Source organism: Panicum virgatum, chromosome 7K (assembly GCF_016808335.1).
Source record: "Panicum virgatum strain AP13 chromosome 7K, P.virgatum_v5, whole genome shotgun sequence".
Lineage (NCBI taxonomy): Eukaryota > Viridiplantae > Streptophyta > Magnoliopsida > Poales > Poaceae > Panicum > Panicum virgatum.
This window is the reverse complement of record NC_053142.1, coordinates 7,278,145-7,300,325: the sequence shown is the minus strand read 5'-3', so window position 1 is coordinate 7,300,325 and position 22,181 is coordinate 7,278,145. Positions and strand designations below refer to the sequence as shown.

The window sequence follows — 22,181 nt, the reverse complement described above, 5'->3', positions numbered from 1 at the left end:
TTCAGCCGATGGTTCAATAGCAACTACAAGTGTTAGGTTCGAAGCCAATACCCCAGCAGTAGCGGCAAGCATCAGCTTCTTAGACGAAAGCACAGCCATAGATTCAGCAAGCACCCGCTCAGACGATTGTGCAGCAATCGGGTCAGCCAGGTCAGTAGGTCGATTGGGCCGCAAAGATAGCTGAGGTGATGCAGAATCAGTTGGGTTTGAAGCCCAAACAATAGACCTATATGTACAAAATTCCTTTCCCACCCGCATCCGATTCGCTTTCGTACCCTCATCGCTACAAGGTGACCAACTTCACCAAGTTTTCTAGGCAAGATGAGACCTCCACAGTTGAACATGTCAACCGCTTCATCATCTAGTGTGGGGAGGCAGCTTCGCAAGGTGCATTAACGGTCCGTTTGTTCTCGTTGTTGAAATAGACCGGGTTCCCGAAAGGCAAACCTGACTCGCTGTATTGTCGTGATAGTCCCTGGATCAGTAGCTATCACATACAAAACTCATTTCAATTGAGTATCACAGACATATCTCACGTTTACAACATCACATGGATTTAATTAATACATAATCCGAAGAATTGTATTACGAAAAATCAGAGTACAAGCCCCTTGGACTAAAAGAAAAACAAACAGAAAGCGTAAACGATATCTAGTCTTCTGGGCAAACTTCATCTTCACGAATCCTCTCCACAGGTAGCTCAGTGAGTAGCTCGGGCAATCCTTCACATCGTCTTCTGTTGTCGTCCTGTCAACTCTTTTACTCGGATCCTGCATCTATCAGGCTATCCCCAAGGACGGGATAGGTTCACGTCACCATCTGTATGCAAGCTTTATGTGGATGCAAACGGTAAAGAAAATAATGCCAAGGATAGGCTATGTTTTCCTATGCAAGCAGATATATTATAAGTCATCCAAATCACCTTTCAACGCGGGCAGCTCCGACATCCCAGACTCCCGGTCTCCTATCTTCCACTACAACCATCTCAACCCTGTTTCGGTGCGGGAACTCCCTCTCCCCGTACCTCAGCTGCTATCCGAGCAGGAAAAGTGGTACTAGAGGGAGGTAGAAAAGTATATGTAGTTCTAACTACATTTGTGGGGCCAGATCTAGAGTTGTATATGACCGAGTATGCGGCTATATGTATAGTTTTCACCCTGCAGGGGTTGTACACCTGTACCCACTCGCCACAAATCCGGCTAGGAGTGACCCAACCTTCTCCGAGGCACCAGTCAATGAAACTAACGGCTACGGCATCGTTCGTCCTCGTGACGGGTGCTCTAGTCTGAGGGCTCAAGTCATGGACGGAGTCGGGGCTAGAGTAGTAATCGATAGCATAGACGTGGTGTCTAGACTTGAGGTTACCGTTGTTTGCATACCTTCTCAACAGTTTGTCGGGGTTGGCGGCAGGTGGTGATAGCCTTGTACGTCCCTTGTAGTCCCCCACGTGAGGGTTGGGTGTAGAGCTAATAGCCAGATACTCTTGGCAGACCAGGAGTAAGCCGGTGCCCGAAGAAAGCAAGTGAGAGCTGGTTTATCTCTCTTAAGTATCTCTTCTCTTAGACAACCACTCTACCCAAAGGCCACCCTTCTCTCTTTTCCTCCGGGTAAACTAGTTAGAAGACCGGTACACCTCCGTTCCGCGTGGAAAATACGATACCCTGAATACTCCTGGGTGAAGTGCTACAACAGTATTTCCGTGCGCTTGCGGACTTCTCTATGAGAGTTAAGAAATACCAATAGTTATACCTATCGGCTGATGAACGTGCCATCGGATCGGCCCTTATTCAAGAGTTTGAAGGAAAGGAACATGTGATCTATTATGTGAGCAGAAGGCTCTTGGATGCAGAAACCAGGTATTCTCCAGTCAAAAGGCTATGCTTATGCTTGCATTTTTCTTGTACCAAGCTTAGGCATTATTTATTATTGGCTGAGTATGTCGTCATGTGCAAAGATGATGTTGTTAAGTATATGTTGTCATTGCCAATTTTGAGTGGGAGAATTGGTAGATGGATTTTGGCTCTGTCTGAATTTGATCTGAGTTATGAATCAGCTAAAGTGATTAAAGGGCAAGTCGCTGTTGTTTAAGTTACTCAACATTATGGGCCAGAGGTTGATATTGTGGAGCCTGCTCCTTGGACTCTATTCTTTGATGGATCATCTTGTGCAGTCGGATCTGGTATCGGCATTGTGCTTATATCGCCTCAGGGGGCAAACTTTGAGTTTTCCTTGCCGATAGAAGCTGCTGCTATGAATAATCAGGCAGAGCATCAGGCTGTCTTGAAGGGTGTTAAGTTATTGAGGGAGATTAAAGCCGATGCCGTCGAGATATTTGGTGATTCGATGCTCGTGATTAATCAGCTGTTTGGGGAATATGAATGCAAGGATGATATCTTGAGGGTTTGAAGAATGTCTCCAGCTACTCAAGGAATTCAACAGCATGACCATTGCTCATGTTCCTAAGTCATATAATGGGGAAGCCAATAAGCTTGCATAGAATGCCTCTAGGTATCAGCCGATACATAGTGTTTTGGCTTTGGAGCTGATGGCCGATGACTAGAGGAAAGAGATTATTGAATATTTGAAGGATCCGTCCCAGAAAGTTGAGAGGCGATTATTGAACCAAGTACGTCTTGCTCCAGGATGTCTTTCATTATCGGACGAAGCTGGGCACCATAGGGACGTCGACTGGGAGACGAATGCCTAGAAGTCCTCGTACTCCTGGTAGCTCCGGGTGAACTCCCTCGCATCGGCTGGAACTGAGCAGTAGTAGAGTATCCCCAAAAAGAACAAGGGAAAAAGAGTAGAGTAGGCAAGAGTGAGTACACAACTTGTACTCAACAAGTATAACACAAACTATGAGGCTCTAAGGTTGGCTGACTCAAATGCATTAGCTTTTAATCTTGGCAAAATTTTATTAAAGCTATTTACTACAAGTTGATGAATTATCATAAACCCAGTTATATAGTAATTAATCAGAATTTATTATGATACTACTGAGAACCAAACCAAACCACCCGGGGAACCCCCCCTAATCAAAGGAAGATAACCCCACTAATCAAAAGAAGGATCTGGGCCGCTCATGACCGTGAGCATGGCTAGTATACCAGTTTTACACTCTACAGAGGTTGCACATCTTTACCCACAAGTCATGAGCTACGCTAGTTTTTCATCACACTTCCGTAGGTGAGATGACTGGCAAACTCACTATGAGGCCGTTACAAAGGACCACGTTGGTAAGGTGTAACCGCTAAGGATTCAGGCTCCGCAACGATGGGGCCCACCTTGAGGGGGTACAAGATAACACAGACCAAGCCTCGTAGTGCAGACCCAGGTTATCGCTCTATGAACCGGTCCTTATGGAGAGTGGCCAACCCAGCACTAAGCATCGTGCTGGCCCCCTAAACCATGTTTCTAACAAAACATATTTTAACGAGACGTGAGCCACTCAAGTACACCGCACAGAGGGCCACTCTCAGAATTAAGTTGCATGTACCATTAATCAAATTAATTAAAAAGGACCAAGTGTGTTATAGCGCGGCACCTAGCACAACTAACCAAAATGCAACCCAAAGGATATATATATAAAGGCTATAAAGTGGCTAGGAAAGTCTTTATAGGCATACAGTATTAAAATGCAGTATGAAAATATATTTAAAAGTGATAGGTGGTGTTCATGTTATACTTGCCTTCCTCAAAGTTCTTCTGCTGCTCAAACTGCTCTGAAGGTGACTCCTGGTACTCCTCCGAAGGATCAACGTCTACTCACGATCGCAACGCCACAATCAAGTCCAGCACATACACATACATGCAAACAAAGGCAAACACTAAGAAACAGTACAACAATACATAAAAACTGCAAACTAAACTAAGCTAAAACTATTCTACGCATTACAAAGATCGCATGGACAAAAAGAACGCTTAAAACGGAGCTAGAACGCGAAAACTAGGGCTAAAACAGGGTCCAGGGGTCTATCTGCAAGAAAACTGAAGTTCCAGGGGGTTCTGCGCAAAAACTAAGGGCTTAAACATAATTAACGGGTAGATCTAGGGTCTAACACGCAAAAACAGCAGGTCTGGACCGCGGGTTCTAAAAGAGAAAAGCGCAGGGGCCTAAGTGCTAAAAACAGGGTCAAACTTGAATTTCTTTTGAACTAACCAGGACTGCGGGTTAAATTCAAAAGAGTTCGGGGACTCTTTAGCAAAATGTACCGGCGCTAACCGATATCCTTCTATTTGACTCGGGCGGGTTCGTTTCTGGGCCGCAGGATCTTGATCGGGCGGTCCAAAGAGCGGGGGCGACAGATTGCGGTGGCGCGGGTCGCCGGTGCGTGATTCCGCGGTGGCGGGCTTGCCGGAGATGGCCAATCCGGTGCACCAGGGCTCGGTTCGTCCTACGGTTTGGCCCAGGAGCATGAGCACGACATGCATAAACCACTGGGGCAACAGGGAGGCGGCTCGGGGCCAGGAGCGGCGTGTGCGGTGGCGGTGGTGGGTCTGCGTGGCGGCGCTCGCCAGAGTGCAAGCGTTCCAGTCCCGGGGTGGCCTACGGGCTCTAGGGTCTAGCGCAAAGAGAGAGGGGATCGGGGTGTGGCTCACCGTGGCTCGAATCGAGCGGAAGCGTGACGCAGGGAAGTTGGCGGCGAGGTCAAGCGGCGGGTCCGGCGCGGCTCACGGGAGCAGGTCATTGCGGGTATCCTCCGGGCGTCTGGGCGGCATGGCTTGACTCGTGGCTTCACTGCGAAGGTACAGAGGGGGTTAAGGAGGTCTGGCATTCAATAGCAGCGAGGAATCGCGGCGGCGGACAGATTACCTGTTACGGCGGTGTCCGGCTCGATTCCGGCGATGGCGAGGTCCGGGGTCGGCGCAGCAAGCTCGGAGGCGGTCCTGGGCACGGGGCGGAGCTGCTGCGCAGCTCTGGCGGGGCTAGGAGGCGGCGGAGCAGCACAGCCGCGGCGGAGCGGGGTGCTCTGCACGGCGGATAATGGTGGGGGTGGTGCTAGGGTTACGGTGGCGGCACAGGCGTAGGAGATAGGGTTCCTGGGGTGCGGCGCGGGTGGTTAAAAGGGCAGGGCCGGGGATCTCGGCGCCTGGGCTCGGGAAGGAAGGCCGGCGGGGATCATGGCGAGGAGTTGCTAACCGGCGATTTCGGCGGGGACGACGGAGCTGACAGGCGGGTCCGGTTCATCAGCGAAGGCGAGCGCACGGTGTGCTGGACTCGGGCGTGTGCGGGGCAGGCCGAGCGGGGACGCGGGAGGCGGGCCCTGCGCGCGTGCGGGGAGGCGTGCGGGAGCGGCTCGCTGGGCCAGAAGAGGAGGAGGGGCGCGTGCGTGATGCGGCCGGGCTGAGCGCGCGGAGGGAGAGCGAGAGGGAAGCGGGCCGCGGTGGAGCAGCGGATCGGGCCGCGCGGGATCGGGCTGTCCGTGGGGGAAGAGGGAAGGAGCTGGGCTCGGGCTGGACTGTTGGGCTGCTGCGCTGCTTCCTGGTTTTGGTTTCCTCTCCTTTTTCTTTCTCTTTTCTATTTCCTTTCCACTTTCCTATTTTAAACCAAACTCAAACTATTTGAATTCAAATTCAAATTTGAATTCAACCCTAGCACTCAAACAAATAAAACAATGCACCAGCATGAATGCAACAACAAGATTTAACCTAGAAAAATTTTAATTACTTGTGAAAGAAAAATTAAATTAAATGCAAGACTAAGCATGTAAACCTTAGAAAATTAAATAAAACCAATTAAATTTATTATTAAATACTGAAATTTAAATTAGGGTGTTACATGTGTGAGATAAACCTGCATTCATGTTAAATTTATTATTAAATACTGAAATTTATTCCTTGCATTCCTATGGTACCTTGATTGATTCTTGAATGCTTTGGCTACCATGAGAGTGAATGGGTATGGGAATACGTGATATGATAGTCTTGGCATGCATGAAGATCTACCATATGAGGAGCCGGTGATTAGGGCTTTCTAGCGGGCGCAAGCGACTGGTCGGGGATGTAGATTGGGCACATCCTAAGGAGCACCTGTCGCGGGTGCGGGACGAGGTGATAAGTCTGGCCCATGTGGGGTTGGATGAAAAGCCCGACGCACCGATCCGGATTCCCCGAATTCCGCAATCTTAGCACCGGCATCCGAAATTACGACGCACCGATCCGGCCTACAATGCCACTAGGGCCTCTTGTTGTGCCTCAGCAATCTTAGCACTACACTCCGGCGCACTCACTTGGGAAAAGGCCCAATTGCCCCAAAAGACTAGTCCAATAGGGGAAAGGTGGCTCTTCCTTTTAAGGTGGCTCCTTCCTCCCAAGCTAAGCAAGGTGAGATTATGAGGCTCACATGATCACCGCCCGACTACAACTGGGCCACTCGGCCCATTTTGTTGCGTCTTTGCCAACGGGTAATAGTGGAGGAAGATGTCCTCATCATTCTCCCCTTCTTAACAAGGGCCCAGCTCTGATACCACTTGATGAGGAATAGGCCCGATCTTCCGAGAGGTAAAGGTACGTTCGATTGGTGGAGATCTCGACATTAACAATCCGGCTTCAAATTAGCATGATTCGAACCCTGCAACCGCCACACCACTGCTCCATTGGTTATCAACCAAGCACAATTTGATTGATCTCGCCAAGAAGGCTTTTCCTGCAAGTGAATCGAAGGACACAAGCAAGAAGATGTAAACACGCAATCTGATATTGCAAATATGGATGAAGCGAATCACAACAGGGGTTCAAGAACTCAATTCCAAAGGACTAATCGACACAGTGGAGGAGATCAAGAACGGGGGCCCTGGATCAATGTATAAGGACTTGTCGCCACAGATACAACGATGCGATGTCTATTTCTCGAAGGAAAACACAAGACTAAACAAAACCCAAGTCTAAACGGCAGCGGCTATAGAGTTTATTGACTAGGGGTGAGCTAGGGTTGGGGGCGACAAGGGAGGGATGCCCACAACATGGGCTTAAGGCCCGACACGATACAAAGCCTGAAAAGGAACAAAATAGGTGATGCAGCACATTTTTGTGGACACACAGAATGATCCACGTGGTTTATGGAGCTGGAACTAGAACCAAAAGAAGCATCTCGTCATCACGATTCCAACGCATCCAAAATCACCTCATTTGCAAGCCGTGTGAAGGAGATATCGCCGAAACTGTGCAGGGGTGTCGGCTGAATCCGAGACGAACGCGATGACCGAGTTGGTGACGACTTGTAACTTGGGGAAGACCATGGCATGAGTGTGTCTAGCATGGCGATGTCCTCATCACGAGGAGGGGCAATACCTATTATGGGTGCCCAATGAGAGGCAATACCTTTTATGGGTGCCTTTGGCGGACCACTGCGGAGGACTGCGCGAGGAGATGCTTGCCCCGGCTCGTAAGGACATATGCGGTAACTATGATTTGTGGGACTTTGTAAACGTGCACACCACGTATCCACTATGCGGGTGGACCCGGTCCGAGCTAGCTATGCGCGTCACGAGAGCTGTTAGTAGGATGTGTATCATTGTGTGGGGGAGGTTCAGTGCTGGGGTGGTACTGGCCTTACAGAACCCCAAATGGCAAATGGGGCGAAAGCCTCACAACTCCAGGGCGACCTCTTGCGAGAGGATGCATCCTAACCTGGGGGAACGGGATGGTGTCGTAGTGGTTAGTTTCGTTCTCAGTAGACCGGTGCCTCGGGGTCAGTCGGTCGACGGATCAGTTGGCATCGGGGCGAGTGGGTACAGGTGCGCAACCCCTGCAAGGTGAAAACTATACGTATAGCTGCGTACTCGATCATGTACATTCCTACTCTTCTGTTACTTCATCTAGTTTAGTGTGCCTTAATATTTCTACCTCCCTCTAGTACCACTTTTCCTGCTCGGATCACAGCTGAGGTGTGGGGAGTGGGAGTTCCCACACCGACCTAGGATTTTGTAGATGGAAGTTGACCGGTGCCGGTATGGCCTGTATCGAGGAGTTATGAATGACATATATATATATATACACACACACACACACACACCTCAGCCTATCTGGCTACTTTTATATACCTTATTGCATCCACTTAAAGCTTGGATACGGATGGTGACGTGAACCTATCCCGTCCTTGGGGATAGTCTGGTAGATGTGGGATTCGACTCGTGGATCAAGTCCGAAGACGAAGGACGAAGCTAAGGACGGTTCGTGCTACGCTCGAGTTCTACCTGTGGTGAGGAGATATCAAGATGAAGGATGCCCAGAAGATTAGCTACCGCTTCCGATTTCTGTTTGCTTTTCTTTAGCCCAAGGGGCTTGTACTCTGAATTTTGTATTACAATGCTTTGGATTATGTAATAAATAAATCCATGTAGTGATTTTTAGCGTTGTATGTCTGTGATAACTAATTGAAATGAGTTCTGTATGTGATAGCTACTGATCCATGGACTATCATGATGATACAAGGATTCGGGTTCTCCTTTCGGAAACTCGGGTCGTTTCAAAGCTTATCAGTCCATTCATGATGGGTGTGGAAAGAATTCATGCTTGTCCGTTGTATCTTGTACCGCGGGGATGCATTCCAAGAGTTGGACAAATGCCTGGTATGTGGTGCAAGTCAGTACAAAAGCAATGCTAGATATTTTTCGGGCGATGAGCATGTTCAAACATATGCAAATAAAGGAAAGAGGAATGGTGGAAGGAAAGGTACTTCCTATAATGAGCATGCCTACACTTCTTTAGGCATTGATGATGAGAAGCATAGAAAAATTTCTACCTTGGACATGTGGTACCTCCCAGTGGTCGATTGCCCAAATCCATTGGCACGAAGGAGCATGGAGGCTGGGTAGGAGGCTTGTCGTCAAAGTTGACGATCAAGAGCGTGTTCCAGAATGATAGGTCCAGGTACACACGACACGATCGGTACAAGGAGGAAATTCAGAAAGCAGCAGAGAAAGCATTGCAAGATGAGTTTAAGGATTTTTTATGGCTGCAATGGCTGAGCAGCAGCAACAAATGATGAATCAGCCATCATCAAATAATAACTTAATGATGCTGCCAGCAATAATGGGACTCGTATCCTCAACCGTTGCTCTGAGCAGTGTTGTCTCTACATTGGCACAACCATATCTGGTAGATCAATGCTCCTTGCTCGTTGCACATTCTGATGTGCAGAAGCGGAAAGACAAAGGAGGTTGCGTATCAAAGCCGCCAAATAATGAGACTTTACTGAGAATTCTCCATTTTATTGTAGGTTCCAGCAAAATTCATCCCCATACATTAACACAATATTAGCAATTCGTAGAAGAAGATTGTGCGATAAGGTCCCTAGAGATATTTGGCTGGTTAGTGCCCAGAACCTCGCCACGGTATCCTGTTTTCTGCGGGCTATATTGTAATGACTAGGATACTGATCCCACAGGGGTCTATTTCCTAACCATCTATATTCGCAAAATTTTATTTGTGATCCATCTTTATTGATGAATGTCCCAAACTGAAAAAAAATCGGTTTAACATTTATTAGACTCGCCCAAAAATGGGAGCCTCCGTTTTTCCACGATACTCAGACTAGCAGCTTTGAATCTAGATATTTATTATGCAAGATTTGTTGCCAGATACCTTCTATTGTCAGCAAGCGGTATAACCATTTACTAAGCTTTGGTTGTATTTTTTATAACTAGATTATGTATCTGATAAGGATGTTGCTTCGATCTTCTCAACGTAGGACCACAAACCGATAACTAGCTTTAAAACAGCCTAGATAACTTGCTGCGAGCAGCGATGACTAGTGCAACCTTGCAAATAAAACTCGAAGCCAACCACCGTCTTTAACCGACAACTTGTATCGTGGATTTGCCCATCCACACTCTCAAAAAACCAACCAATACAACCTGAAATCAAACGGACCACGAGCACCAATTGGGAGCCCATGACGCACCGCTTCTGTAATCCCTCAAGGAAATCACAAGAGCAAAGGGATAGACAAACACTCTGAATTGTTAGCACACAACTAAACAAAGGGGTTGTATTCTATTATCAAAAGTCTTCTGAATATTATAGACACATGGAATATTTATACTAGAAATAATACTCCAAAGCTTATATATCAAAAATAATTCCAAATATTTCCTTGCCAAGTAAATGGGAAGCAAGGAAATGACCAATGTAAAAGTAATCCGGAAATGTCGTCTGTAACGTTTGGCGAGAAATATTTTTTCTTGTGGCGCGAAAGGAAGCGTAAATGGAGTTGGAATCGTTTTTCTCGAAGGAAAAATGACATACGTCCCCATAGGGAATCCTTGTTCTTGAAGGAAAGTGACATACGTCGCCATAGGGAATCCTTTTCCTTGAAGGAAAGGTGACATATGTCCACTGCCTAATATTCTCTCTGATCAAGTCACAAGTTCGAATGTGCACTCATATCATCAAATAACAAATGTGACGTGTGGCAGGTGAGCATCGAGATTTGATGGGATTCGAATAGAATATGCCCGCCTTTTCTATCTTCTGCGGAAACCGCACCCGCGCGCGCACACACACGAGCGTTAGTATTACTTAATGCAGTGCAACTACTACGATCCTAAGAATGGCCAATAGTTTTTTAACAGCCGGGTATTAACTTGTACTATCGGTAAAGGAAATAGCCGAGTGTATACCGTCGGCCATCTCCGGTAGGCCACTCTTGGTCGGCCATTCCTCCTTTTTCCGACGGGCTGTCGGTAAACTAGTGGTCAATGGCACATCACCGACGGTTGATTGTTAGCAAATAGCTGGCGCCCAATCCTTTTCCATGGTAGGCTCGGCATGGTTTTGCGACAGTAGTCTATTGCCTGATAGTTTGTTTCACCCTTGGGAAATGTATTTACCGATGATACTCTCTTAACGGTGAGGGATTTTACACTACCGGCCATGCATATATATGAGGGTTGCATTTGCCCCTTGGCTACAACAAAATGTGGCACTTCCATTGGACTATTGGGCTTCAAGTATCCAACGGCATCATTATTATTATACCACATCGGCGATGCAAATATGCAACCGTTTTATGATGTCCATCCGGAAAGATTGGGCGTGAAAAGGTTTTTTGTTGCGCGCTAAAAATCTTCATGTGCCTTCTCAATTTCTACGCCGGTTTATAGGCTTTGATTTATTTAAACGCTGGATGTGTGTTGTACCACAAATAAAGCACATACATATTATTACATATTTAAATAGGTAAATTCCAAATATGGGACTTTATTCCAACTATAGCACTCGCTATCTGCGATCTGCTACCCAGACATCAATCAGCTACCAGCCGCTATATGCTATTTATTACCTTGCTTTGCATAGAGATCTAATACAAAATCAACCAATAGAAAGAAACAAACATGAAATTAAAAAGAAACGTTCCCACTCGCACTTGTGTCCCAGCCTGAAATACCGGAAAATTTTGTATGCTCCACAATGCATGCTTGAAACCCTGGTTGGACTGACCTTCAAAAAAGTGGCGAGCATCTATTCCTTCCCATCCAAAACGTTTCCAGCAGGCCTCAGCGCTACAATTAAATATTGCCATCACTGCCTGCCCTTCCCCACACGAGCTCACGCAGTGAAAGCAAGGCAACATGTCGTCGTTGACCACCCGAGGTCACACTACTTCGTTCTGTTAGTCGGTAAAGTTGCTTCATCCTGCTGCTTCATCCTGCTTTTATGCACTTGAGATATGTTGGCTATCTCTAATTTTCCGTGGAGTTCATTTGTTGATGGAATATATACACAACACCACAGCACCAAGTTGCTTGATAGAGCATTCAACTGCGACATACTGTTAGTCAGTAAAACGTTCATTATATACCAGCAAACAGTCCGTGTAAGTATGGCGTTGGGGAGAAAACAAGCCTTCATTCATATAGAGCGTGTAGAAATGTCATATAGAACCTGAAATTTCCAATTGACAAAACTTTGCCGAGAACATCAAACACTAGAGATTGATCTATTTGTATGTGTACATAAAACATCATCTCTAGGACGTCCAAAACAAAATAAATGAAGGCATTGGAGTCACAGTCGGAGTTTAGGCAAGGCCACGTACCATGGTATGGATAGATCACCGGCCTTGCGCGGTGGCTAGCGTCGCAGCACTCTGGAGGCATGCTGTAAAGTGGTGGGAAGATTGGGGAAGGAGGTTGGGGCGGTGATGCACTTGCCGACATGGATTATTTATAGGTATATTCAATTTATTTCTGACTGATGTCTCACGGCAATTTTTGTGCTGCGGTGTAGTATTTGGGGTGCCCCAGCCAGGGTGGTACAGGGTTTATTACAGCATTAATAATATTCAAGAGTTAGTAACTGCTCTGACCCAAGACCATCCGGTACGTAGCCATTTTTAAGTCTCTCTGAATTGTCATGGAATACATTTCTGAAGCTCTAATTTGTATAAATTAATCTCCCTCTCTCTCTCTCTCTTCTCTTTGAAAGGTGGTGCTGATGTTCTGGGCGGACTGGAACCAAGCAAGCAATGTCATGAAGCGACCGTACTTTAATATGGCCGTTGCTAAAAAGGATGAGGCCGTATTCTGCCGGCTGGACTTCGACAAGTTTAAAGTATATATGACTGCCCACTGATTAACCCAACGATGGATCATTTCACATTTCGGCGCGGTCCTGATGGTTATTAATTGGCGCAGGATGTTGTAGAGAAGTTCAGAGTGAAGTATCTGCCAACGTTCGTGCTGATCAAGGAGGGCGAGGAGCAGCGCAGGGTCGTTGGCGCCAAGGTGGAGGAGCTCAACACGACTATCAAGAACAACATCTGATGCGACCCATGCATCCAGAATAAAGGCATACACGTACCCAGGATGTACAACTACCTCATTCACCGCAGTAACGGGGGTGCATGTGCGAATCGATCGACCGTGTCTTATACTCCGTCCGTCCTAAATTAAGTCTGTTACCTGTGTATCCATTATAAAAGATGCATGTTACCAGTGTGCCATCGAATTTTTGAAAATTTTCTCTATAACATTGTTCTAAATTTCTTTTACCTATGAGCCACTTCCGTCAATGTTTGGTAACACTGTCAGTCATCCCTCTTGTGGGACCCACGCTTCAGCCTCTTCTCTCATCTTCATCTTCCGCGGTCAAAACAGAGCACACACACAGCAGCTCCCGCTTGCCAGCAAAATTCGAAAGAAGAAGATGAGAGAAGAGGCTGACGCGTGGGCCCCACAATAGGGATGACTGACGGTGTTAGCTAACATTGACGGAAGTGGCTCATAGGTAAAAGAAATTTAGAACAATGGTATAGAGGAACTTTTCAAAATTCGATGCACATAGGTAACATGCATCTTTTATAATGGCACACGGGTAAAAGACTAAATTATGTTATTTTGAGTTTTCTAGGTACATATTTTTGCTATGAATTTAGATATACGCTGTCAATATATATAGTAAAAAAATATGTATCTAGATATACGTGCAGGGTCATTTGTCGGCACCGGGGCGGAGGACGCCTCCCGCCTTCCCGCCACGGCGTGGAGGGCGCTGGCTGCCACGTCCCTTCGATTGGAGTCCCTCCCTGGCCTCAAGGAAGGGGAAGAGCTCTGCTCCCTCGACATTGTCTCCCGCGCATCGGACGCGGCGTCACCCCGAGCGGGGTTCCCTCGCGACGAGGAGGGGACGTCTGTCCTCGCTGCCGCTGGGGATGCTTGCTCCCTCTCGGCGTCTTCCTCGCCGCGCGATAGGGCATCCCAATTTATGCGGTCCTCCTCTTCCTTCTCCTCCTCCTCCATGTCATCAGTGGCGGAGCCACCACTAGGGCGAGCTAGGGTGGCCGCCCTAGGTCCCTGTGGGCGAACTCCACATCATATAGGTAGTCCGCAGCTCCGGCGAGGTCCCATGGCGGCGCGGCGGCGCCCTCCGACGGAGAAGAACGAAAGCGTCGTCCGTCAGCCTGAGATTGGGGGCGACCTGGCGAGCGTGGGCCTCGTGAGCCGCTGGCCTGGTGGGCTGCAGCTTGCGCCCTACGGCCCATAAAAACGCGGGCGTCCTCTTCCAACTAACACAAGCAACGCACCCACCCGCATCGAGCCGCCGCCGCTCAGCGCCTGAACCCTGCGCCCTCCGCTCCTCCCCGGCTCCCCCCTCCACCGCTCGGCGCTCGCGTCCCCGGGCCCCGGCCGCCACCCCCGGGCCCCGGCCGCAGCCCCCGGTCATTGCTTGTTGATGTCAAAACACGTTTGTTAAACTTGAGAAATGAAGGTTGGGCAGCATTATTTCAAGAAGTCAAAGATTTCTGTGTTGCAAAAAAGATAAAGCTGCCAGATTTCAGTGAGCTTAGACCAAGATGGGGTCGTTCAAGGCTTGATGATGACTTGATAACTAAAGAACACCATTATCGTGTTGATACTTTCTTGGCTGCACTTGATGCTATTCTCACAGAGATGGATCATCGCTTCAATGAGGCATCATTAGAGGTACTTGTTTGCTTCTCTTGTCTTGATCCAAGAGATTCATTCTCCGTGTTTGATATTGATAAGATTGCTCGTCTAACGGAGATCTATGATCAAGATTTTTCACTTACTGATCACTCAAATATAAGGGATCAACTTGAGACATTCATTTTATATGTGTGAAGAGTTGATGCTTTCAGATCTTGTAATGATTTTGCAAGTTTGGCCATGAAGTTGGTCGAAACTGGGAGGCATCATGCATTTCCATTGGTCTATCGCATCATTGAGCTAGCATTGCTTTTTCCAGTGGCAACCGCATCAGTTGAAAGAGCTTTCTCAGCTATGAATATAATCAAAACTGATTTGTGCAATAGAATGGGCGATGAGTGGCTTAATGACTTGGCTTTGTGCTACATTAAGAAGGCGATTTTTAGAGCACTTGATCCGGAGAAAATTAAGAGGACTTTTCAATCCATGAAAGATCGGAAGATGAGTTTTCCACATCAAAAGCGGCCTCGAAGTCCTTAGTGCTTTAGGAAAGGTATGTTTAGACGTCCTTTTTACATTCTTCAATGTTTTATGATTAATGTTGTTTTCTAATTGACTTGTGTAAAAAAAATGACAGGTTCTGTACTTCATTTGTCTATTGAAACATCTACTATTGATACTTCCATTATTAAAAGGTAACATCTTGATTCTTGTTGGTTGTTCTACCATTTTTGCTCAAAACATGCAAGCTGTCGTTAGTAGCGAAAATTTTAGAGTATGAGTCCGCCCTAGGTGAATTCTCGGGCTGGCTTCGCCACTGCATGTCATCGTCGTCACCATCATCGTCGTCATCGTCGTTGGCGTATAACTTGTTCAGCTCCTCCTCCTCCTCGCTGGTGGAGATCAGGCTGGCTTTCCGGCATTTGGCGAGATCCTGCCTCCTCCCTTCCCGCTGGAGTTCCTTCTGCTTCTTCTCCTCCTCCTTTTTTTTCGCCTCGGCAGTGAGGCGGTTCGCCTAATGCTAGGCGGCGTCCTCGGGCAATGGAGCTCCGGAGAGGCGGAAAGAGGTCTGGTCCTAAGAAACCAAATAATGGAGGAAAATCTGGAATGTGGAAGGAAGACAAAGGAGAACGCGGGGTCGGACAGGAGTAAACACTTACCACGACAACGGCCCCGACCTCCGGTAGCATTGGAGGCTGCTGGGGGTCGGGGTACGGTGGAGGGGTGGCTTCAAACACCTCCTTGAGCCGCTGGTGGATCTCGGTAGGATTGATCGCCTCCCGAGACATGATAGTCCCGGCGAGCTCGATGCCGGGGCCCATCTTGTACAACGGGAAGGTCCGCGCCATGATAGGCGCGACCCTCCTCTCATGATACGCACCGACCACGCCCATGACAGTGAGGCCGGCGAGCTTCTCCTGTTCCTTCTTCACCGCCCCATGCTTCCAGGTGAGCGGCGCCCGCGTCACGATCCGGCCGGTGAAGCGCGGTAGGGGGGCTCCTCCTCGCTCTTGAGGTAGAACCACATCGTGTGCCACCCCTTGTTCGACGTCTTGGGGCGGCCCATGTCGATGTACCACTTGTGGCGCCGGCCACCGCCACTGCGGAGGTGGATGCTAGCGCAGCCTATGGGAGCGTCCACGTACACGCCATTGAACCTCGCCTGAATGGTGTTGGCCGAGAAGAAATACCTCCACAACTCGAAGACCGGCGGGACGCCGAGAAAGCCCTCACAGAGGGCGATGAAGGCGGAGATCATCTGAATCCTGTTGGGATTCAAATGTTGCAGCTCCACCTCATAGTGGTGCAGCAGTCCCCGGAAGAACGGGTGGGCGGGCATCGCGAAGCCCCGCTCGTGGAAGTGAGCGAACGAGACGACGTACCCCGGCGGCGGTTGCGACTCTGACTCGCCGGAGGGAACCATCCACTCCTGTGCCGCGGTGAGTGGGCACAGAAGGCCCTTGGCCACCAGGCCGTTCAGGCGCGCGGCGGTCCCGTCCAAACGCTGCCAGAATGACATGGCGGGTTTTCTCAGGAGGAGAGGCTCGGGGGCTCGAGGGCTCGACGGCGATGGCGGCTACGGTGGCGGAAGAGGTAAGGGGGCCTTGCTCTCTCTCTTGTTCCCATCTCACTTCTTCGATTTCTCTTGAGTGCGGATGCAGGGTGCCCCGCCGTCACCATCACAGCTCTATTTAAGGAGGAGGAAGGCGAACCGCCTCCCTCGATTCCCGCGACCACCATCATGGAGACACCACCCACGATGTGCCGTGTCCCGTCAAAACTGGGGCCCACGACCCCAACAGTTGCAGCTCATGGCGAGACGTGCAGCACAGCGAAATGACTCAATTACCCCAGGTAAGAAAAGATGGGCTGAACGACAGCCCAAACGGCCTCGACGGCCGGCAATCGCCCTAGGGTTCGAAAGATGCCCATCAGTGGGTTCGACAGCTGCCTAGGAGCAGCACTGAGCGAGGGGCAAAGAGGGAAGGTCCCCAGAGGTCTCCACCGGGGCATGCCCATGTGGCTCGGGCTTCCCGACCTTGCGTTTGCGTCCTGTTTTTTCCCGACGCGTGTTTCCTCCCGAGGGGAGGTCGCGAGCCATCGGGGCTGGCCGAACGACCCTGATAACACTAGAGGTCGGGAGAACAGGAATCTATGGTCAGTCGCTAGCTGACTCAGTCCAGGTCCCCCCGAAGGGGAAACAGGGCTCCACTCAAACTTACCCGCTACCAGCTCCCCGGGCGTCGCGTTTTGCCTATGACGGAAAACGTGGCATGTCCCGACCCTCCCGCTCTGAGCGAAAGGAGCGCGTGGACGGGCGATACGAGAATAAGGGTCAAGACAATGAACCCGATGGCAAACGAAAGGCGTAAGGCCGCGTTCGCAGCGAACCAGAACGAGTTAACATGCAAGACAAGTAAGGAGCTCGTTAACATGAACCGAAGCGATAAAGAGATCATTTCTTTGCGAATAAAAGATACAGAAGGAGTTCGGCCCATGGCCGTTACAAGGTATAAAAAACTGCTGGCACCGTGAAGGTGACAGTTTTGCCCATCTTAGTGGGGAGTAGAAGCCAGAATATAGAGGTCCAGAGGAATGCCCCCATCGCAAGCCTTTTTCTAGAATCTCCCTCACCAGGGGCATTGCGGGAGGTCACGCTGGCGGACAGCTTAGCCATCTCCTCCATCGGGAGAGTAGCCTCGTCGTCGAAAAAGACGACGGGGAACGCAATCGCGATGGCGGCCCTCGTCGGAATACCATGGCTCCGACGACGAGCCCCGAAGCCGGAGAACTTGGGGGTGACGGGCGTGTTCACAAGCCATGCCACCCTCCTAGTTCGCCCCGGTCGACGGATGGCGCGGAAGCCTTCTCCAATGATCGCCGGCCGCTCGCAAGCATTCTTCTAGCACCAAGACCTAAAAGACCAAGCTACTCCCTCTGGAGGACGACCATGAGCAAGAAAGGAAGCCATTACAAGCAAGGAGAGGGGAAGAACAAAAGTAAGGGGCTTGCTGGAGACGGAGCGCTCAAGTGCCCTATTTACAGCCGAAAGAGGGAGAGAATCTGAGCCAGCGCCAATGACCGGGTCCGGTCGCCCATGGGGCACGGCACCCCACGGGCGAGACAGGAAAAGCACTCGGACAGAATACCGCGACGCGACCGCACGGGCCAGGTCTAAGCACCCGGGGGCTGCCCGAGATAGCATCTAGCCTGGCGACGGCTCAGCAGAGTCTTAATGGCTCTGGCCCGCCGCCTGCCAGACATGTCCCGTCAAAAAAAAAACTTTATGGTTGAGTGACTGGGTCCGGTCGCGCTCAAGCACCAACTGTCAGAAACGGAGCGCCCCGAGGACCCCCGGCCAGGGGCTGACACGTGCGCAAAACCCTCTGAGCGAATCTCTGATTCACTCAGAGGCTCAGGGGCTACACCCACTAGGTGCGCTCGCGCGCACCCATTGGAGCACGAAAAAACAGCATCACGTCATGTCAAGAAATAGAGACTACCCGCTAAACCCTCTGAGCGAATCTCTGATTCACTCAGAGACTCGGGGGCTACACCCAATGGGTGCGCTCGCGCGCACCCACCGGAATACAGTGGAGGACGAATGACACGCGCCACCAAGCGAAATGCCCATTGCGAAAACGGGACCCCCCGCAGTTCCTTCGCAACCTTGAGGGGGGTCGGGGGCTACTAATGAGGATAAAAGTAACGGGTACCCCTAACCTGCCCGTCAAGACCTAACCATCGGGACATAGCCTTGACTGGGAGACGGGATCAGTAGGCGTGAACCAAGGCCCAACGGCTCGGGACGGCCCAGCAAGCCAGGGGCGGCCCACAACTCGTCTGAGGGCTCCACCTCGCCCGACCCCCGACCCCCGCGGGAGGGTTCTACCTCGCCTGACCCCCAACCCCCGTGGGAGGGTTCCGCCTCGCCCGACCCTCGCGGGAGAGCTCCGCCTCACCTGGGAAGGACCCACTTTGCCCCACGGCGACAAGACTCTAGGGAAGGTGGGGCCTCCCTGGTCAAAAGGAGGACAATGAGCTGTTGGTTGAGCCGTAGCCAAGTCTTTGCCAAGATTGCTTGGTCCACGTGAACTTGCATCAGCAATCCTCAAGGAATTGTCCATTATTTGCTCAGCAACCTTGGATGAAGTAATACCATTAAGCCCTTTGGAATGCACATTCTTCTCACTTCACTTGGGGCATCTGCGTGAGATGAAATTACTGTTACATGTGAACAACAGAGTGGCAGACATTAACTTGCTAACAACAAAGCATGAGTTAACAAAACGTTGCGTAATAACCACGTTCAAATTCCTTACCATCACTATCTTTGGACACATGCAACTTTGTGTTTACTCCATCATAAGACTCATTTTGTAGTTTATTTTTCTGGAGGGGCTAACCCCTTCATTTGCACGAATATCTGGTAACTTCTCAACACTATGAATTTCAGTCTCCGTCTTGCTATCAAAGCTTTGATCAAGGCCAAACAATCTCCTCTCCATAACGTAACATGGCAAGGAAATACATATGAGTGTAAATGGTATATCAGAACTGCATAGGACTGAATGATGAAACTCTAATTGGTTTCAGTAAACAGTGCTGGCAACACATACTGGATAAAGTCAAGAACAGAAAAATCATAGAAAAAGATATGGCTCTAAATATTTTACTGTCAAACTTTTAGTTTCTATTTAACTGGCAGTGTCCAGCAAAGCAGGGATGCAAATAGGCAATTGAAAACTTGCATTATACATCAATTGGTCAGATAAGCTGTAAGCAATGTCAGGTACTCGATCTACCATCACTTTCTCATCAATTAAAAACAGTGCGTCGCATTATTCCCTCCATTTCCAGCCGCCGACCAACACGCGTGCTCCGCCACGCAATGGATGCCGTTCCCGCCGCCCCCTTGCCCTTCCTCGACGACAACTTCGATTTTGGTGACTTCACCTTCACCTCTAGGCCTGCGTCGCAGCCGCCCTCGCCGATCCCCGGCCGGCTGCCTTCGCGGCCTTCGACGATGAATGGGCAATTTCGTGGTGAGCCTGCTCCGCTCGAATCCAACATGGACGCCTCAGCGCCGCCCACCCCTCCGATGGGCACCTCCAAAATGAGAAATCTAAGTTTCACACAAAGGACATGTAACATATTTCCTGCTAGGTGAAGAACACATGAATTTTTCAGAGACATGTACAGCCAGTGGTTCAATTGTTCCACAGGGTGTACGTTGCATCACGAGTATTTGATTAAGCAGTAAAGACATGATGGAAACAACAAAGAATGGATACATGGGACACACAAAGAAATTAAGGCTAAAAAGAAACAAAATCATTAGCCAGAGGGAAATCAACAACTGGCACTTGAATACAAGTAACAGGTTTATTTCACAAGCTATCCTTCTACTTCTCCAAGTCTTTAATGCAACATAGTTTCACCGGATCTTGAATAATAAGACACAATCTGACAATCCATTTTTCTGTAGCAAAGTGATTGAAACTAAAACCTTAAAGGAAATAAGACGCACTACTGCAACTGCTATGAAAATCACTACACAAAAGCTAGGAGCACTGAAGTTAACAAAGAAAAAATGGGCTGAAAAGTACAACTGCTAGAGGTAAATCAACAAATCACACGTAAACACAAGTAATCAAGTGATAGAAATATCACTTACCAGAATTATCTTCCTCAATGACCTTTAGCCTGCAAAGGGCAAGCATTGCAGAAGCTTGTAACACTGGGAACTATGGCAATAAAGAAGACATTAGTATGTGCACTGTGTAATCAATGTACCTGTATTCTGGGTGTTTGTGATGTCACTCAGCGCAGGTCGTTTTTGCGTCGGTGTAGTCATGATTGCTTCCATGAAGCACATTAAAATTATTCAAACTATGCCCTCTGTCCTTCTATCTTGAAAATTTAAACATCGATGGTTTCAAGTCAATGTTCTGTCAAGATGAACAAAGCTTCATTGCAATATAACATATGAAAAAAAAAAACTGAGCAACGCAATTAATAGTAACACCATTACCCCCAGGATAGAAGCATGGAAGAAATTACCACTTACCAGCGTGATTGTTCACACAGCTTATGTGTTGCAACCGATGAGTGGCTGGTGTGATTAGATGAATTATGCTACCATAAGATGAATGGCCACGGTGGAAGCAAATCATGGTGATATCTTGGTCAGGTGGTTACCCATGGAAATCCCAAAATTAATTTATTTTGAGAAATTGCTCTCGTTACAAGACAACTCCATCTCTTACTGAACTTGATGTCATTTGCAGAACAGAGAAGAGGTACCTTCATAAATTAAAGTTGCTATGCGTCTGGAAGCTTGGCATTTTGTCGAACACCTTACAGGCAGTGGAGGCTCTGGCAATTGCAGAACTTCAGTCGGCGGGATGGTGCAGTGCACTTCTCATCTCGTATAGAGGGAAGCAAGGAGGTGCTCTTACTTGGCGCCGCCATCCCGTGGATCTGCAGATCTTGTGGCTTCATGGCCGCGGTGGAGATTCAGGGGCGGCTTGGGAGGCGGAGTACACTGGCATCCTGTTCGGAAGCCGTGATCCACGGAGAGCACGAACTCGAACCTCGTCAGGTCGCGACATCCGCGGACCCAGGGCCAAGCTCAAGTTCCTCTCGCCTACCGACGACGCTCCTGCCGCCCGGCGCACGCGCAGGCGCGCCACCTAGGTCGGCCTCGTCCCCGTGCTCCACCCTTGCCCCCTCCGTCAGCTCGAGCAAGCGAGGCTGCGGCGGCGGCCGGCGTGAGCAGCGCGGGGTGCCTTGCCCCGACCGCGACGGCGGCGTGTCGGGGCCTCGGGGGATCGTCGGCGAGGGCTGCGGGGAAGCAGTGGGAGGCGAGGGCTTGTTTTTTTTTTTTTTTTTGGATCGGTAATCGGTAAAGACGAAGCGGCGGGAGGCAATTTCGCGAGCGGGGAATGGAACCGTGATGCATGCGGGTGCGGGGGTAGCCTCGCGTTGAAGCCTCGCGGGCGGGCCCGGGGCGTGCGCGTTGAAGCCTAGCCTTCTGAATGGTTGGATTTGGTAGGGATGCAATCTGAACCGTTTATTTTAATGTGTGTCATTCTCTGGGTACCTTTTTGTAGGTAGTCATAGCTTGATTCTCACAGCATGGGTGGTTTTGTTGGGTGGCCATAGCAAAGTTTTCATTGGTGCTTTAGTGAATTGATGCTTTAGTGAATTGATTGATGATGATGATTGATGATTCATTGGTGCTTTAGTGAATTGATTGATGATGAAGTGAATTGATGATACAGAGCA

General features: G+C 49.3%; 1 protein-coding gene and 1 long non-coding RNA gene across 3 annotated transcripts; one reads left to right on the top strand and one right to left on the bottom strand.

Moving 5' to 3' along the window:
• The first annotated feature begins 11,200 nt into the window (after nucleotides 1-11,200).
• LOC120639702 (thioredoxin H-type-like) lies at nucleotides 11,201-12,994 on the top strand. Of its 2 annotated transcripts, none has more exons than XM_039915578.1 (4): nucleotides 11,201-11,621; nucleotides 12,232-12,323; nucleotides 12,430-12,555; nucleotides 12,639-12,994. In XM_039915578.1, exons 1-4 carry the CDS (start codon nucleotides 11,417-11,419, stop codon nucleotides 12,765-12,767), a joined length of 552 nt encoding a protein of 183 aa, XP_039771512.1. In that variant the 5' UTR covers nucleotides 11,201-11,416; the 3' UTR covers nucleotides 12,768-12,994. The 2 variants fall into 2 exon arrangements, with proteins under 2 accessions (XP_039771512.1, XP_039771513.1); XM_039915579.1 differs by having other exon boundaries at nucleotides 11,211-11,595.
• Nucleotides 12,995-18,789: 5,795 nt separating this feature from the next.
• LOC120639701 lies at nucleotides 18,790-21,821 on the bottom strand. The gene is made up of 4 exons (XR_005661619.1): nucleotides 20,688-21,821; nucleotides 20,569-20,597; nucleotides 19,214-20,000; nucleotides 18,790-19,097 (listed from the first exon to the last, which is right to left on the bottom strand). It is a non-coding gene; the product is annotated as an uncharacterized LOC120639701 (long non-coding RNA).
• Between the last annotated feature and the right edge of the window lie 360 nt (nucleotides 21,822-22,181).

Bases quoted from the DNA above. Each gene is read 5' to 3' on its own strand.
- LOC120639702 (XM_039915578.1), top strand. From the start codon at position 11,417: ATGCTTGAAACCCTGGTTGGACTGACCTTCAAAAAAGTGGCGAGCATC. The intron at 12,324-12,429 runs GTACGTAGCCAT...TCTCTTTGAAAG, and splicing joins CTCTGACCCAAGACCATCCG to GTGGTGCTGATGTTCTGGGC. The intron at 12,556-12,638 runs GTATATATGACT...TAATTGGCGCAG, and splicing joins TGGACTTCGACAAGTTTAAA to GATGTTGTAGAGAAGTTCAG.